General features: G+C 43.4%; 1 protein-coding gene across 1 annotated transcript in view; it reads right to left on the reverse strand.

Annotated features, from left to right (window-relative positions):
• Nucleotides 1-19,195, reverse strand: part of AGPAT4 (1-acylglycerol-3-phosphate O-acyltransferase 4) — a 126,268-nt gene that overhangs the window by 10,862 nt on the left and 96,211 nt on the right. Inside the window, exons 4-5 of the mRNA XM_040427138.1 lie at nt 14,544-14,697; nt 729-831 (exon numbers count right to left, since the gene is read on the reverse strand). Of these exons, the coding sequence (XP_040283072.1) occupies nt 729-831; nt 14,544-14,697 (257 nt within the window). The remainder of the gene's footprint in view (nt 1-728; nt 832-14,543; nt 14,698-19,195) is intronic.

Below are 19,195 nucleotides of genomic sequence, written 5' to 3' on the forward strand. Positions count from 1 at the left end.
CTCAGATACTGAGGTCAGGACTGTGTCAAATATTCTATATTCTGCCCTTGGGTTTTTACGCCCCAGGTGCATAAATATTTTTATATTTTAATAGTACGTTTAATAGGCCGTTTTCACATGTGGCAATTAGGGCTAAGCGAATCGACTTCACATAATTCACATAAAACTTTGTTTGAATACTGTACGGAGTTAGCGTTCGGTACACTATTAGGAATGTATTGGCTCAGATGAGCCGAAGTTATCACTTCTAAGTCTGGCGAGACTTCAGGTAATAATAATAACTTCAAAAATTAATTTCTACCTTTAAAAACCTTTTCCCGAACTCTGGTTCGGTTCCATGGTACCACCCTCTGCAAATTAGCACATTCCCTTCCCCAACACTGCTATCTCTAACACTGACAGAAGGGGGAATGCAGAAAGCACAGTCAGAAACTGGAACAGTGTTCTGATGGATTTATGTCAAAATCAGCAACACCACAGCTAGATGAAGAACTGACCCACTCTGCAAAAGCAAACGGGTAGGATTTTTCATTAAATAGTATCAACAATGGACAGGGTTCCCATCTAATTTGTCTCAAAAGGGTTTTTAAATTGTCTGTACCACACTGTCTTTTGTACCTACTTCAATGCATTACCCAATACTGTGCACTATGAAAGTCGATGATATTATATTAATAAATAATGATAATAACGCTGTATGCACATTATGCCAAAGTTCTCTGTCTTACCTTGCATATAGATCTGCATGGTACTTTTTCCCATTTAATACCCCGAGTAAGGTAGGATTTTCATTATTTCTAAAATTGAGGGTTGAGTCATACACTGCAGACACTGTGGGGGTTAAAATGATAATCAACATTATTACAGATTGCTCTTATAGCGCTATTAGGAACTCTCTAGCAGGTAACAGCAGATTTATTTAGGTCAATGCGAGAAGTGTGCAAGGGGACAAAGTCCAACTTTGTGTTAGCAGGTGAACATACTATTAATTAACGGTTATGACCACACACTTTCTTCACTTACTTCTCGGAGGTAATGGCTCATTATTGGTTAAGGAGAGTTTAAATACTAGGTCCCACTAAGATCATGATACCTACAGCTGAACAGAAAGCCTTACAGTGATTAAAGAGAACAAAAAACTCACATCTAAGGATAGGTTTGCGTCACGGTATAATCAAACTCACAGTAAAATGTGTAGACTCTAAAAAAAGAAAACTAAAAACTCTTTATTTGACATAAATTAAAAATGGCCAAGCAAAGGAAACCCACTCCTTAAAGAATTAATGATAGATAATGGTGCCACATCTGAACAACCTATACATGGGACCTCTCCAATTGTACTATGTCCTTTCATAGATAAAGGGTGGAGACAACAATCAGTAGGGTCACTCCAACTAATTTTACTGAGAGGATAAGTGGTCAGATGTGATGGCAAGTGCGGCATTGCTACACTTAACGCATGTCTGATCTCTAAGGCCCCTTTCACACGGGCGAGTATTCTGTGCGGATGCGATGCGTGAGTTGAACGCATTGCACCCGCACTTAATACTGACCCATTCATTTCTATGGGGCTGTTCACATGAGCGGTGATTTTCACGCATCACTTGTGCGTTGCGTGAAAATCGCAGCATGCTCCATATTCTGCATTTTTCACGCAACGCAGGCCCCATAGAAGTGAATGGGGTTACGTGAAAATCGCAAGCATCCGCAAGCAAGTGCGCATGCGGTGTGATTTTCACGCACGGTTGCTAGGAGACGATCAGGATGGAGACCCGATCATTATTATTTTCCCTTATAACATGGTTATAAGGGAAAATAATAGCATTCTGAATACAGAATGCATAGTACAATAGCGCTGGAGGGGTTTAAAAAATAAATAATTTAACTCACCTTAGTCCACTTGATCGCGATGCCCGGCATCTCCTTCTGTCTCCTTTACTGAACAGGACCTGTGGTGAGCATTCATTACAGGTCAAGGACCTGTGGTGACGTCACTCCGGTCATCACATGATCCATCACATGATCTTTTACCATAGTGATGGATCATGTGATGACCGGACATTTTCCCGCAACGCCCTTGTGGAAGAGGCCGAAAACCTCAGCCCACGGGAGACCCCTGATGGTGGAGACCCCCTGTCCACGTACCTAGACTAATCTCCCTATAATGTCCCTACAGGGATGGGGAGTAATGCTAGAATGTATGAGGTAAGGATAGTAGACTGCCAATGGCAAAAAAATTCACTAAATAATGCTGGATATTGATAACACAGTACAAACACATAACAAGAAAAATCAGGGTTGATGGAATGATCAAGCACCTGAATTACATAAAGTTTAAATATCATAGATAGTCAGGGCTGACAATATAGTCAGAGAACCCCTGAATTAACCTCGACGCGTTTCCCCCTAGTCAATGCTGTGGGATCATCAGGAGATAAAGATAATGAAGACACTGTCGGTCTATGCAGCACTCATATAACAAGATATTTGTTGGGACAAAGCCAGATTATATAAATACAAAGATCGCTCTACACAGCAGCGTGGCCTTATACCAGACCAGCCACCAATCATGGATGTCTTGTGCGGTTAGGTGCTGTGGTCCAGATCCGGGAGGCCAGAAAGAGGTATATTCCCCGTCCTGTTGGACAAAATAATCATATGGCCAAATCAACTAAATTTCCAACACATGTGTACTAGATTCAATATAATACACTGCACACTTACAGTTGGAGGATAGAACACACCTTTGTTTGAGGAGAAAATGGCTTCCCCCGCCCTATTGGACAAAATGGTCATACGCCCAGATCAATAAAGGACTTCCAGCATGAATAAAACTTAAAGTCAGCATCGTATACTGCACACTTACGGTTAGAAGATAAAATATGCCCAAATTAGATATGATGAATCAAGTAGCATTCCGACCGTCCTGTCAAGTAAGGGTCCCAATGAACCCACGCTATAATTAAAGGACAGGGATAACATAAGTGCTTACACAAGACCGCTATATCCCTCTAATCAGGGGTTTAGGCAAACGCAACTTACGTCCTGCAGGCCTCCCTCCGTTCTGAGCTCCCCCTGGTAGGCAATCTGTTGGCCCACTGCAGGTGCTTTTAAACCACTCATAATTCGCGCCGCTTACATCATTAGTTAGTCACACACGCTCCGGGCTGCCTCACTTCCGAGTATTGGAACGCAAATGCGTTCCAAAAGGCAGTTTCCGGTAGCACCACACTACTATTATTCCAAGGCTGCCTCTCTTCCTGCCGTTGAAACGCACATGCGTTCCAACAGATAAGTTCCGGTCCCTCAGGAAGAGTGATGAGCCTCCATCTCCCGATTCTGTAACCGGATGTGAGTGCTCCCAGTGCCGCTCCCTAGAAACGCACATGCGCTCCACAGGACAACTTCCGGTCCGGCTCCGACTCATGTATTGAGATCTTTAGCCGGAGTACATCCTCACTTCCGGTCCCCTGGAACGCAAATACGCTCCATCAGATAAAGTTTAGATCCGGGAGATAAGTATAGTTATGTACATATATCCGATATAGAGGACAGCCTCCCCCGAATTCGAATTTTAGCATGCCAAACCATGTGTCATTCATGTAAGCATCCCTCAAGCCACATGTACATCCTATGATAAATAACCATACATATATTGGATGGTATATAGGCTGAAAAGATATATGCTCTATTAGAATATTATTAGGCTCGGGTCAATGTAAATTTTAGTGTGCAGTGATAAAATAGTACAAATTATGGGATCTAATATACGGCAGTAGAGTGAAATAAATACATTACTCCTACAGTGAGGTCACAGCTATCCCTAAGTCCAAATATGTAATTTTCAAAATTTCAAAATACGACCCATAGTCCGTGGTCGTTTACCAGACAGTGACATAGATAAAATCACTTCTGTCTGTTTCGATATACCAATAACTTTCATGCTTCACGCATGAGGACAATCTTCAAATCACTGTAAACATCACTACAAGGCTAGGCCACCAGCCAGACACAGATATCACAGAACCAGCCACATTCATAAGAAACAGGAGAACGTCAGTCTTTCATTGATGCCCAAAGGGGCCTGAGATTTAAAACGATGGATCCATGTGCATTCCTTCTGTAAAATTTTCCTGTCCCAGTCCCCGCCTCTAGGTGACGGTTGGACTAATTTAAGTACAGAAAATTTCAGACATCCAGGATTGCCCCCATGTATTTCATTAACATGCGAGGCCACTGGGGTGATATTCTTTTTGATGACATCATTTACATGCTCGCAGATCCTTCTCCGTACTTCCCTAATTGTCTTACCTATGTAGTCCTTAGGACAGGGACATTGACAGATATATATAGCCCCCTTGCTGCGGCAGTTACAGAAGTCCCTGATCTTAACCACTTCCCGCAACTGTAACGCCGAAAGGCGTCATTGCGGCGGCTCCCCCAGGCTACGCTAACGCTAATAGGCGTCATCTCGCGTGAGCCGAGATTTCCTGTGAACGCGCGCACACAGGCGCGCGCGCTCACAGGAACGGAAGGTAAGAGAGTTGATCTCCAGCCTGCCAGCGGCGATCGTTCGCTGGCAGGCTGGAGATGTGTTTTTTTTAACCCCTAACAGGTATATTAGACGCTGTTTTGATAACAGCGTCTAATATACCTGCTACCTGGTCCTCTGGTGGTCCCCTTTGTTTGGATCGACCACCAGAGGACACAGGTAGCTCAGTAAAGTAGCACCAAGCACCACTACACTACACTACACCCCCCCCGTCACTTATTAACCCCTTATTAGCCCCTGATCACCCCTGATCACCCCATATAGACTCCCTGATCACCCCCCTGTCATTGATTACCCCCCTGTCATTGATCACCCCCCTGTAAAGCTCCATTCAGACGTCCGCATGATTTTTACGGATCCACTGATAGATGGATCGGATCCGCAAAACGCATCCGGACGTCTGAATGAAGCCTTACAGGGGCGTGATCAATGACTGTGGTGATCACCCCATATAGACTCCCTGATCACCCCCCTGTCATTGATTACCCCCCTGTCATTGATTACCCCCCTGTAAAGCTCCATTCAGACGTCCGCATGATTTTTACGGATCCACTGATAGATGGATCGGATCCGCAAAACGCATCCGGACGTCTGAATGAAGCCTTACAGGGGCATGATCAATGATTGTGGTGATCACCCCATATAGACTCCCTGATCACCCCCCTGTAAAGCTCCATTCAGATGTCCGCATGATTTTTACGGATGCACTGATAGATGGATCGGATCCGCAAAACGCATCCGGACGTCTGAATGAAGCCTTACAGGGGCATGATCAATGATTGTGGTGATCACCCCATATAGACTCCCTGATCACCCCCCTGTCATTGATTACACCCCTGTCATTGATCACCCCCCTGTAAAGCTCCATTCAGATGTCCGCATGATTTTTACGGATGCACTGATAGATGGATCGGATCCGCAAAACGCATACGGACGTCTGAATGAAGCCTTACAGGGGCATGATCAATGACTGTGGTGATCACCCCCCTGTCATTGATTACCCCCCTGTAAAGCTCCATTCAGATGTCCGCATGATTTTTACGGATGCACTGATAGATGGATCGGATCCGCAAAACGGACGTCTGAATGAAGCCTTACAGGGTCATGATCAATGACTGTGGTGATCAACCCCCTGTCATTGATTACCCCCCTGTAAAGCTCCATTCAGATGTCCGCATGATTTTTACGGATGCACTGATAGATGGATCGGATCCGCAAAACGCATCCGGACGTCTGAATGAAGCCTTACAGGGGCGTGATCAATGACTGTGGTTATCACCCCATATAGACTCCCTGATCACCCCCCTGTCATTGATTACACCTCTGTCATTGATCACCCCCCTGTAAAGCTCCATTCAGATGTCCGCATGATTTTTACGGATCCACTGATAGATGGATCGGATCCGCAAAACGCATCCGGACGTCTGAATGAAGCCTTACAGGGGCGTGATCAATGACTGTGGTGATCACCCCATATAGACTCCCTGATCACCCCCCTGTCATTGATTACCCCCCTGTAAAGCTCCATTCAGATGTCCGCATGATTTTTACGGATGCACTGATAGATGGATCGGATCCGCAAAACGCATACGGACGTCTGAATGAAGCCTTACACGGGCGTGATCAATGACTGTGGTTATCACCCCATATAGACTCCCTGATCACCCCCCTGTCATTGATCACCCCCCCTGTCATTGATCACCCCCCCCTGTCATTGATCACCCCTCTGTAAGGCTCCATTCAGACATTTTTTTGGCCCAAGTTAGCGGAATTATTATTTTTTTTTTCTTACAAAGTCTCATATTCCACTAACTTGTGTCAAAAAATAAAATCTCACATGAACTCACCATACCCCTCACGGAAACCAAATGCGTAAAAAATTTTAGACATTTATATTCCAGACTTCTTCTCACGCTTTAGGGCCCCTAGAATGCCAGGGCAGTATAAATACCACACATGTGACCCCATTTCGGAAAGAAGACACCCCCAGGTATTCCGTGAGGGGCATATTGAGTCCATGAAAGATTGAAATTTTTGTCCCAAGTTAGCGGAACGGGAGACTTTGTGAGAAAAAAATTAAAAATATCAATTTCCGCTAACTTGTGCCAAAAAAAAAAAATTTCTATGAACTCGCCATGCCCCTCATTGAATACCTTGGGGTGTCTTCTTTCCAAAATGGGGTCACATGTGGGGTATTTATACTGCCCTGGCATTCTAGGGGCCCCAAAGCGTGAGAAGAAGTCTGGTATCCAAATGTCTAAAAATGCCCTCCTAAAAGGAATTTGGGCACCTTTGCGCATCTAGGCTGCAATAAAGTGTCACACATCTGGTATCGCCGTACTCAGGAGAAGTTGGGGAATGTGTTTTGGGGTGTCATTTTACATATACCCATGCTGGGTGAGAGAAATATCTTGGTCAAATGCCAACTTTGTATAAAAAAATGGGAAAAGTTGTCTTTTGCCAAGATATTTCTCTCACCCAGCAAGGGTATATGTAAAATGACACCCCAAAACACATTCCCCAACTTCTCCTGAATACGGCGATACCACATGTGTGACACTTTTTTGCAGCCTAGGTGGGCAAAGGGGCCCATATTCCAAAGAGCACCTTTAGGATTTCACAGGTCATTTACCTACTTACCACACATTAGGGCCCCTGGAAAATGCCAGGGCAGTATAACTACCCCACAAGTGACCCCATTTTGGAAAGAAGACACCCCAAGGTATTCCGTGAGGGGCATGGCAAGTTCCTAGAATTTTTTATTTTTTGTCACAAGTTAGTGGAAAATGCTGATTTTTTTTTTTTCATACAAAGTCTCATATTCCACTAACTTGTGACAAAAAATAAAAACTTCCATGAACTCACTATGCCCATCAGCGAATACCTTGGGGTCTCTTCTTTCCAAAATGGGGTCACTTGTGGGGTAGTTATACTGCCCTGGCATTCTAGGGGCCCAAATGTGTGGTAAGGAGTTTGAAATCAAATTCTGTAAAAAATGACCTGTGAAATCCGAAAGGTGCTCTTTGGAATATGGGCCCCTTTGCCCACCTAGGCTGCAAAAAAGTGTCACACATCTGGTATCCCCGTACTCAGGAGAAGGTGGGGAATGTGTTTTGGGGTGTCATTTTACATATACCCCTGCTGGGTGAGAGAAATATCTTGGCAAAAGACAACTTTTCCCATTTTTTTATACAAAGTTGGCATTTGACCAAGATATTTATCTCACCCAGCATGGGTATATGTAAAATGACACCCCAAAACACATTCCCCAACTTCTCCTGAGTACGGAGATACCAGATGTGTGACACTTTTTTGCAGCCTAGGTGGGCAAAGGGGCCCATATTCCAAAGAGCACCTTTCGGATTTCACAGGTCATTTTTTACAGAATTTGATTTCAAACTCCTTACCACACATTCGGGCCCCTAGAATGCCAGGGCAGTATAACTACCCCACAAGTGACCCCATTTTGGAAAGAAGAGACCCCAAGGTATTCGCTGATGGGCATAGTGAGTTCATGGAAGTTTTTATTTTTTGTCACAAGTTAGTGGAATATGAGACTTTGTATGAAAAAAAAAAAAAATAAATAAATCATCATTTTCCACTAACTTGTGACAAAAAATAAAAAATTCTAGGAACTTGCCATGCCCCTCACGGAATACCTTGGGGTGTCTTCTTTCCAAAATGGGGTCACTTGTGGGGTAGTTATACTGCCCTGGCATTCTAGGGGCCCGAATGTGTGGTAAGGAGTTTGAAATCAAATTCTGTAAAAAATGACCTGTGAAATCCGAAAGGTGCTCTTTGGAATATGGGCCCCTTTGCCCACCTAGGCTGCAAAAAAGTGTCACACATCTGGTATTGCCGTACTCAGGAGAAGGTGGGGAATGTGTTTTGGGGTGTCATTTTACATATACCCATGCTGGGTGAGAGAAATATCTTGGCAAAAGACAACTTTTCCCATTTTTTTTATACAAAGTTGGCATTTGACCAAGATATTTATCTCACCCAGCATGGGTATATGTAAAATGACACCCCAAAACACATTCCTCAACTTCTCCTGAGTACGTAGATACCAGATGTGTGACACTTTTTTGCAGCCTAAGTGGGCAAAGGGGCCCACATTCCAAAGAGCACCTTTCGGATTTCACTGGTCATTTTTTACAGAATTTGATTTCAAACTCCTTACCACACATTTGGGCCCCTAGAATGCCAGGGCAGTATAACTACCCCACAAGTGATCCCATTTTGGAAAGAAGAGACCCCAAGGTATTTCGTGATGGGCATAGTGAGTTCATAGAAGTTTTTATTTTTTGTCACAAGTTAGTGGAATATGAGACTTTGTAAGAAAAAAAAAAAATCACCATTTTCCGCTAACTTGTGACAAAAAATAAAAAGTTCTATGAACTCACTATGCCCATCAGCGAATACCTTAGGGTGTGTACTTTCCGAAATGGGGTCATTTGTGGGGTGTTTGTACTGTCTGGCCATTGTAGAACCTCAGGAAACATGACAGGTGCTCAGAAAGTCAGAGCTGCTTCAAAAAGCGGAAATTCACATTTTTGTACCATAGTTTGTAAACGCTATAACTTTTACCCAAACCATTTTTTTTTTACCCAAACATTTTTTTTTATCAAAGACATGTAGAACTATAAATTTAGAGCAAAATTTCTATATGGATCTCGTTTTTTTTGAAAAATTTTACAACTGAAAGTGAAAAATGTCATTTTTTTGCAAAAAAAATCGTTAAATTTCGATTAATAACAAAAAAAGTAAAAATGTCAGCAGCAATGAAATACCACCAAATGAAAGCTCTATTAGTGAGAAGAAAAGGAGGTAAAATTCATTTGGGTGGTAAGTTGCATGACCGAGCAATAAACGGTGAAAGTAGTGTAGTGCCGATTTGTAAAAAAGGGCCTGGTCTTTAGGGGGGTATAAACCTGTGGTCCTTAAGTGGTTAAAGACTCGTCCAGTGGCCGTACATGTTATTGTTTTGGATGTTGATATGTATTTACATGCTTTGCATGATCCACACCTATATATCCTTATCGGCTTGCGATCAAGCCACGTACCCTCCCTAATGGGGGGCGTATAGTGGCTATGGACAAGTCGGTCCTTTAGACTCCTCCCACGTCTGTAACTGACACATGGTCTCTCCGTCAAGATGTCACATAGATCCTGGTCCATTCGTAGTATGGGCCAGTATCTATTCAACGTCATCATGACTGGGTGATTGGCTAAGTCATATGTTGATATGATTCGGGGGGGGGGGGGAGGTTGTTGTGTCCCGTCCTGACCTTTATGTTTAGGTACTAAGAGGCTATTTAGGTCCTGTTGCGCTGCATTCTTAAACGCTTCATTAAGGCATCCCTGAGGGTACCCCCATCTTTAAACCTCATTTGAAGCTTTTTAGCTTCATGGTAAAAGGTCTGCTCCTCTGAACAATTCCGTCGTACATGGAGATACTGTCCCCCCTCACCCCAGGTAATTCTCATAATTGCTGGATAAGTGTTATCAGTTAAGTAGTCTGTATGTAATTTTCTGTTGTCTCTATAGTAGGCCCATTTGGGACCTTTTTAAAGGCATATCATTAAAATTTTAATTTTAGGGGGTATCTTTCTGCTGGAACTTATTTTTATACGCTAGTTTTCTGGTGTAAAAAATTACGGAAATCTATGGCAGCTCAGCGCTCCCACTGATTTCAGTCTAGCTGCATGGACAACTGAAGGAGGCACCTAATTTATGACAATGCATGCGCCTTGTCGTCAATTAGGCGCATTCTCTTGCAATGCCGGGGATATGATAGACCAGTGTTTATATGATAAATTCCCTCCAAGCCCGAGTGTCCAAGCCAGCTTGTAGTTTATGAACATCTTCCATAGACTTCTCATTACTACATGACTTGGCGTCATCTACAAATACAGAAATCATGGTATTAATCCCATCCTCTATATCATTAATAAATTACATAACAGCAGACTAAAATTTGGGGTACACCATTTATAACCAGGGACCATTCAGATTTAGGGTCTCAAGAATCAATAGAAAAGGTTATTTGACCAACCTGGACTGGACCCCATCTCCCCAAGGACACCACTGCAGGCACATGTTATGCCTCTTATGGTATTTACACGTTTGGGTGTGGCCACTGATGGGGGTCACCATATATCCGTCTGAAAAATATGCATTTTAGCACATTCTTCAGTGGCTCCTAAATGACAGCCAGTCATTATTGTGGTTCCCAAAGACAATATGAGCTGGCCGCTCCTTTTAAAATACAAAAGTAAGATGAACATACCCTGGGGAAGGACGTAAATATAGGAGAGATTATAATGGTAATAGCTAGAAACTTCAGGTAATATTCTGTAACAAGTGCCTTGCGTCATGATCCAGCCAGACATCGTGCCAACACCACTTCTCACACCCTTGGTCAGCTGTGCCTACTTTGTACTGCAGACAACAGTCATGCTGGGATAATCCTAACAGGCTTCATCTCGTCCTCTAATAGGATTGTTTAGGATTTCATCAACAACCATTCCTTTATTCAATTATTTTCATCATCTAAACTATTATGTTGAACTGGTAATTCAGCGTATCAGATTAGTGGCCAATCCTTCCTAAGGTTAATTATTTTCTACATGTGACTGCAGCAGGTGGTCAGATCGCATTTTGGCAAGGCAGTGATTCTGGCAAATAAAATGTATTCAGAACACAACCAAGGTGGAGTTAGGATGAATGTCATTTCCTAATGTTAAATTGAGCACTTCTAATGTGATGTCTAGAGTTTGGATTTGCGTTAAAATGTATCACCTAAAAGAGGTTTCCAGCCATAGGTCACATGCACCTCTGCAGCCAATGACTTGTGACACAAGTGACACATCACTGCTGTGTGAAGCTGCTTGGGGATATGTCACAACTGAGGCCAGTGACTGACTGCAGCAGTACATGTGACCCAGTCTGTCCATAAGTTTACAGGCCAGGGACCAAAGGTTTTCTGAATGGAGCCAGTGAGTATGATTTTATTTTTTTTAATTTTTTTTAACAGGTACAACATGCTTTTGGAGAGATTTAAAGTCTGGACAAATCTTTTAAGGGGCTGTTCAGATTATAAAAAGCATCTGCATTTTCAACAGCACCACTCTTCACATGAACTGTAATACCACAACACAACCCATCAAAAAAGAGTAGTGCTGTTTATGCCTATAATGCCCCCCCAAATGCTCAGACCCCTCAAACAGATTGTATTTACCCCGCTCCCCGGGATCTGCATTGCTTCTGATACCCGCATGGCCGCTGCTGCATCTCCCTGTCTCGCGGATCAAAACTTCTGGCGACCAGGGGGGCTTGGCAGCCAATAGCAGGCCGCGACAGGGATGAGACTCCCTAGCATCGTGGGTGAAGCTAACAAGGCATCAGTGGCTGTGCAGGCATCAGAAGCGACGCGGGTCCAGGGTAGTGAGGTAAGTACAATCTGTGTGAGGGGCCCAGGCATTTGGGTGGGGCATTATAAGGGTTGGATAACCCTGTTAAGGAAGGAAGGCAGATTTTCTTATTCTGCACAACCCATTAATGTTTTATGTTGATAATAATTGATATCCCACCAATTTGTGTATTCAAATATTAGAAAAATGTTTTCTTTTTCATTTGTACTCCCCATCTTCCACAAGTCATAACTTTCGTTTCTGTTCAGGGTCAGGCTAGATCACAGTGCGTGAACCAGGCCCTGTCAATCAATGAAGGAGAGGGAGAAGCAGGCAAAGGAAGCAGGAAAAGCAAGGGTGCACAGAGTGGCTTGGACCCACCCTTGGTGCACTTAACTGCTCATTTGCAGATGGATTAGCAGTACTTTTTTCCCAGAATTAACCACAGAACACTACAGGAAATGTATCCTTACATTCAGCTGAGTTAACCATACAAGGCATTGTGCCTGGTGTAGCAGTGACTTTTCTGGTGACACATTCCCTTTAACCAATTATGCAAATTAAGTATTGGGAACACATTGGGAACTACATGCCAAGTTATGGATTATATACGAAGACTTACTTTCAAGGAATGCTCCATGACAAAAATATGCAAATTTGTTATTCTCCAAAAGAAACAAACACACAAGTCAAACACAGACTCCTCCAAAAGGAAGGAAGTCCCATGTTAGGGTTATTTCCCCTCATCGGTATAGATCAGTGTAATAGCGGCCGGATGAGGTTCCTTAGACACACCTCAAGAAAGTCGCTACTTCTCACTGAAGTGACCTAGCTTCAATGTTCCATCTTAAAAAAGTCTCTGGTTTTGTTTGTATGACCTAGTTCTTCTCCAAAAGGAATAAAACTAAATTTGTATACTTTTTCCTTTGAGCATGGTCTGGAAAAAAAGGCTCCATAAACTGCTGTGTGTCTTGCAGCTACCCTCCTACCAGAGCTGCATCAAAGGCATCTCATACAGCCATCCAGTACCTTGCTCAGTATGGATGAGGGGCATTAACTATGAAACATCTGTAAGTGGGTCCTTCTTTCCTTTGGAGGAGTCTCTGGTTTGGCTGGTATGAGATTTTTAGGGGAAGAAACAAGACATGAATCCAGCAACGCCCAGGAACATAAAGTTTGTAACAGAACGAAAAGCTGAAAAAGATATAATCTGAATGATATGCTACATGCACAGTTATCGCTCTTACTTTGTGATTATGTTTAGATTGTTTTATTAGCTTACATTGCAATGTGATTGAATACAACTAACATTAATGTTTTGGCATATCATGTAAACATGTAGCCTACAGGTTGGGGCACAAAACTAAGAGGGTCATTTAGTAAGACCAGCGTTTTAGATGTTGGTCTTAACGCCTGTGCTGGCGGTTGATCCGTCAAAGCTATGTAGAGTCGGCCTCTACATAACTTCGGTGCGTCCAGCGCTGGTTTAAATCTACGCCAGCTTTCTTGCTGGTAAAGATTTAGAACATTTTCTACGCCTTCCCCACCCTCACCACGCCCCCTTTTTTAGACCTGGCCTGAGCAGGGAAAAGTCGCATATTGCAGCACCACTTAGTAAAGGAGTATCACTTGCTAAATGTTTATTTTACAAGAACCCGAAACCTTAAAAGTTTTTTTTTTTTGGATCTATCCTCTGGATAGGTCACCAGTATCTGATCAGTGGGGGTCCAAAACTTGGGATCGCCACCAATCAGCTGTTTGAGAAGGCACTAACGCTCCTGTGAGTGCCGCAGCCTTCTCTGTGCTTAGCAAGCACAGCGTTGTACATTGCATAGTCGCTGTGCTTGGTAACGCGCTCAGTCCCATCCACTGCAATGGAGTAGAGCGCAATACTAAGCACAGCCGCTATACAGACCCCTTGAGCGATACCACTGAGAACAGTGACTCGCTGCAGCAGTCATGTACTGTAAACTTGCATGTCATGGTCACTAAAACGTGTACAGTCACATGCAGGTGTACAAAAGCCAATCACTGTCCACGGCTTCAGTGACTCGCTGTAGCCATGAGATGCAAGTATACTGCACGTGACTGCTGCAGTCAATAAATGTAGTTGAGAACAGTGATTGGCTGCAGCATTCACTCGCCAAATACCTGTATGTCACAGCTGCAGTCTATAAACAAGCAACGTTAGGAGGACCAAACTGGCTGCGCAGCAAATGTTGCTGGACAAAGAGGCAAGTATACTATCATCTCCTATTTCACACCGTTTAGGGAAATATCCAAGATATTTAACTATCTTGGACAACTCCTTGAACAAAACCACACAAGCAAGGGTAAATTTTGATAACAGATAATAGTACGCCTTGTGGTCCAATGGAAAAACTTGCCTTATTGCCTCTACCAACAAATCAGAGCTCAACTGTTATTTTTTTTAAGCTGCTCTGGAACAATGAAAGCGGCACTGTGATTTGTTTCTATGGCTAAAAAGGCCAGGTTTCCTCAAGACAGTTTCGATAAACGAGGGTCAATAGTTGTGTTGGCACAACAACAGTAAATCTGCAAGTTGCTTTCCTTACCTACATTTCTCAAACTTTGCACAGTGACTGAGAATCCTTTTGTTCTGGGCAGTAGATGATATTTCAGCTTGGGAAGGCCTTTGGCTTCAGCAACTTGCATACTAATTTCATGCTTTTTCTCAGTGAAACGCGTACCCTCACAGTGTATTAGAAACTGAGAACCAAGAAAAGAGGAGAAATTGCAATCTTCAGATAGTGATTGAAACCAGTTGAGAATGTTTTGAAACTTCCATTATTGCTTAAAACGGTTGTCCCATTACAAACATAAGCGCTTGGCTATCTGAGGCTGATATGAGAAAAAGAAAAGAAATATTTTTTCCTTCAATGTCTGGGTTGTGGAAGAGATTTCTTTTTGTCTGAGGCTTTTCCATGATATCTGAAGCTGGCACACACACACACACACACACACACACATTCACCTTCAAACGTGATACCAAATAGGTTAATTTTTGAAGTTCCAGACCACATTTTTAAAGAAAATTCTATTCTTTATGTATTTGTCTGCTGAGGAGTTTGCTATGCAGGCCGTGGTCTGTTGTGGTAATGGCAAGTAAGACTACTCTCTTCTATAGACCTATGCTACACAAGTGGATGCAACTCCAGATTTTAACATAACTGAGGAAGTTTCCCAGGATTTTATGTGTAGACTTTTCAGCTTGAAATCTATGGGGTCTCCTCACAACTAAAAGGGAAGCATAGTTTTCTTAGTCACTATTTCCACTTGAAAATCAATTTTTAGAAGTCCTTCATAGGCTTTAGCAATATCCTCCTCAAAGGGAAGTGTATGTCTCCTCTCACCAGAGATTTCTACCTGTTTTCTGGATGTTCCCTTTCATTTTAGTCATTTTTGTAAATTTCCTTGAACAGGAAAATGTGTTTCCTTCTTTCTCCAAGATCTGCAAATATTTGATACTGCATTAATCTTTTTTGCACTTCCTTAAAGGGTTTCTGTCATCAGAAATTACGTTATGTAGCTGACTGACATTAGCGATGGGCTAATGTCAGCAGTACATAGCAGTGGGCTTTATAAGTCTCTGCCTGCCACCGTTTTATTAAAATAAACACTTTAAAAAATGCTAATGAGCCTCTAGGTGCTATGAGAGCGTTGCTTCAGCACCTAGAGGCTCGGTCCACTCACCCTTTGGCACGCCCAGGTCCCGTTGATTGACTGGCAAGTTCTCCTCTTCGTCCAGTGAATTCCGCACCTGCCCCGTCCCATTTACTATTTGGCGCAGGTGCAGTGAGTGAAGGATGTGCGCCTGCTGCCAGACTTACTCACTGCGCCTGCTTCACTCACTGCGCAGGCGTCGAATACTAAACGGGCCGGCGCCTGCGCAGTGAGTGAAGCCGGAGCAGGCGCAGTGAGTGAGGCTGGCAGCAGAAGCACGTCCTTCACTCACTGCACCTGCGCCCAATAGTAAACGGGACGGCGCAGGTGTGGGATTTACTGGATGAAGAGGAGAACTTGCCAGTCAATCAACGGGACCTGGGCGTGCCAAAGGGTGAGTGGACCGAGCCGCTAGGTGCTGAAGCAAGGCCCTTATAGCACCTAGGGGCTCATTAGCATATTTTAAAAGTGTTTATTTTAATAAAACGGCGGCAGGCAGAGACTTATAAAGCCCACTGTTATGTACTGCTGACATTAGCCCATCGCTAATGTCAGTCAGCTACATAACGTAATTTCTGATGACAGAAACCCTTTAATATCCATCATTGTGAGGAATATTGATTATCATTTATTGGCAGCCCTGATTGTCATTTGATTCACCCTTTGGCATGTACACAGTCAGTGTGCATGCAAAACAAGTTCTCACCCCCCAGCCATCTGCTGTCAGCTAGCAAGGGAAGAAGCCCCAGGGGTCCAGGCTTCAAGGAGGCCCCAGGTGGATAAAGTCACACCTTAATAAATATACTTTATTGTTCAACATACATTGTATAGTAATTTGTTGTAGCCGCAATAATAGTCGTAAATAGTTCAATAAGTAGAGTGAGGCAATCAGGATCTTATTTTAGGTATAAATAGGCGGATTCATCACTAGACGACTCACGCCTATTTATGAATAATTATTGATATTAACCCAAAATATCAATAATTACAGGGTTAATCAACATAAGTGCACTAGTTAAATTGAATGTCAACACCATTTAACTGTGTGACTGTGTAAAAGAAAAAAAGATGTGAAACACTGTAAAAAATAAATAAAGCTCTGATACCAAGACTTTTGGATCTAAAATAGAATTTTTCGATCCACAAATCAGACGGTGTTCAAAGGTGGACATTCACTATGCAACTGAAGTCATGGGTTTGAAGCCAAGCAAGGGAATTAGACCAGGCATTCTCAAACTGCGGCCCTCCAGCTGTTGCAAAACTACAACTCCCAGCATGCCTGAACAGCCTACAGGTATCAGCCTACAGCAGGGCATTGTGGGAGTTGTAGTTTTACAACAGCTGGAGGGCCGCAGTTTGAGGATACCTAAATTAGACTGTGAGGACATATATAAGTTCTGCAGACTATACTGGGGCTAAACAGCTCAAGGTACAGGAAATAAATGAAACAAAAACAACTTTATGGTTTTGAAAAAATTATTACTGAAGTTTAATAGTACTATCCCCCACAGTAGAAGCTTCTTTCACATCTGTGCTGAAAGCTATGTTAGGAGCCCATGTCACAGATTTTGTTAAAAATGCTATATAAAATAGCACAGCATGCCACAACATTTTGTCCAGGGAAATGCCAGGCCTCATAACCCAAATCCGACAAACCCCATTATAGTCAATCAGGGCTGTTGCGCCCATTCGCGCCCATCATATTATGGATCATGCACTTCTGTTATCCTCTCTGTTATGCAGAACAAATAAAGTAAGAGCACATATGTGAACAAAGCCTAAGGCCAGTAAGGCTACTTTGACACTTGTGTTTGGTGCGGATCCGTCATGGATCTGCACAAACGCATCTGTTCAGATAATACAACTGCATGCATCCGTTCAGAGCTGATCCGTTTGTATTATTTGTAACATAGCTAAAACGGATCTGTCTTGAACGCTATTGAAAGTCAATGGGGGACGGAATCGTTTTCTATTGTGCTATAGTGTGTCAGTGAAAACGGATCCATCCCCATTGATTACCTTGAGTGTCAGGACGGATCAGTTTGGCTCAGTTTCATCAGACAGACACCAAAACTCTGCAGGCAGCGTTTTGGTGTCCGCCTCCAAAGCGGAATGGAGGCGGAACGGAGCCAAACTGATGCATTCTGAGCAGGCCATTTTCCATTCAGAATATATTAAAGGGTTTCTATCACTTCGTTTCACATAATTAGCTGTCAGACACTAGCGATCCGCTAGTGTCTGCTCTGCCAAACCATCCTAATATAATTGCTTTTGGGGCAGCCGTTTTGCTAAAAAAAGAACTTTTATAAATATGCTAATGAGCCTCTAGGTGCTATATGGGCGTCATTAGCACCTAGAGGCTCCATCTACCTTCACAAACTGCCGCCGCCCAGCGCGTCCCTCCAGCCCGCCCATCTCCTCCGGAATGCGATCCTCCCTGTGAGCGCCTGTATTCGGCGCATGCGCAGTGAATGTCTGACCGCTTCCCTGCTCAGACATCTGCACTGCGCCTGTTCCTCGGAGCACTATGACGTCATCGCGCAGGCGCAGTGGAGATGTCTGAGCAGGGAAGCGGTCAGAGCCCTGAATGTATCTCACAAACGGAAACCAAAACGCCAGTGTGAAAGTAGCCTAACATGGTTGCAACACCAAGACACTCCACAGTCCTACATTGCGCTAAAGTGTAATAAAGATGGGTTTTGCTATAATCAATTTGGCATCTGATTGGCTCCTTCAGAGTGAGACTATCCAATGAAATTGATGAGGAAATGAAGAGCTTTATCTAGCTACTTGGCTATAGTCATATTCAGGGTAATACAACATTATAAAAGTTCAAAATATACATAAAACTTTCAACTGTGTGTCCTTGATTGGAAATGGCTATGCAGTAACATTTAATGGAAAATAGGAAAACAATGGATGGAGGAATAATCTAAGGCTACTTTCACACTTGCGTTAGGAGCGGAACCGTCTGGTGTCTGCACAAACGGATCCGCTCCTATAATGCAAACGCTTGCATCCGTTCAGAACGGATCCGTTTGCATAACTGTTTATTTCAGATCTGATTTTTCACTTCGGAAAACTCAGATCCGACAGTATATTCTAAACACAGAAGCGTTCCCATGGTGATGGGGACGCTTCAAGTTAGAATATACTGAGAACTGTGTACATGACTGCCCCCTGCTGCCTGGCAGATGCTTACCAGTAGGAGGAGCTCCCGGCCGGACACAGACATCGCAGCTCTTCAGGTAAGTATAATGCTGCTATTTGTTGCTAAGTAACCATGGCAGCCAAGACTGCAATAGCGTCTTGGCTGCCATGGTAACCGATCGGAGCCCCAGCGATTTAAACTGGGACTCCGATCGGTACTCTCCGCTGCCACCAATGATGGGGGGGTGATTTTAATTAGGGGGGGGGGAAGAGGGGAGGCCGCACTGGTCACAATACTTGGAATCCGCACTGGCCGGGCCACCAATGAATATAGAGGGAGGGGGAGGCCGCACTGGTCATATTTAATACTGGGGAGGGAGGGGGAGGCCACACT

The sequence above is a fragment of the Bufo bufo genome, chromosome 4 (genome assembly GCF_905171765.1).
Source record: "Bufo bufo chromosome 4, aBufBuf1.1, whole genome shotgun sequence".
NCBI lineage: Eukaryota > Metazoa > Chordata > Amphibia > Anura > Bufonidae > Bufo > Bufo bufo.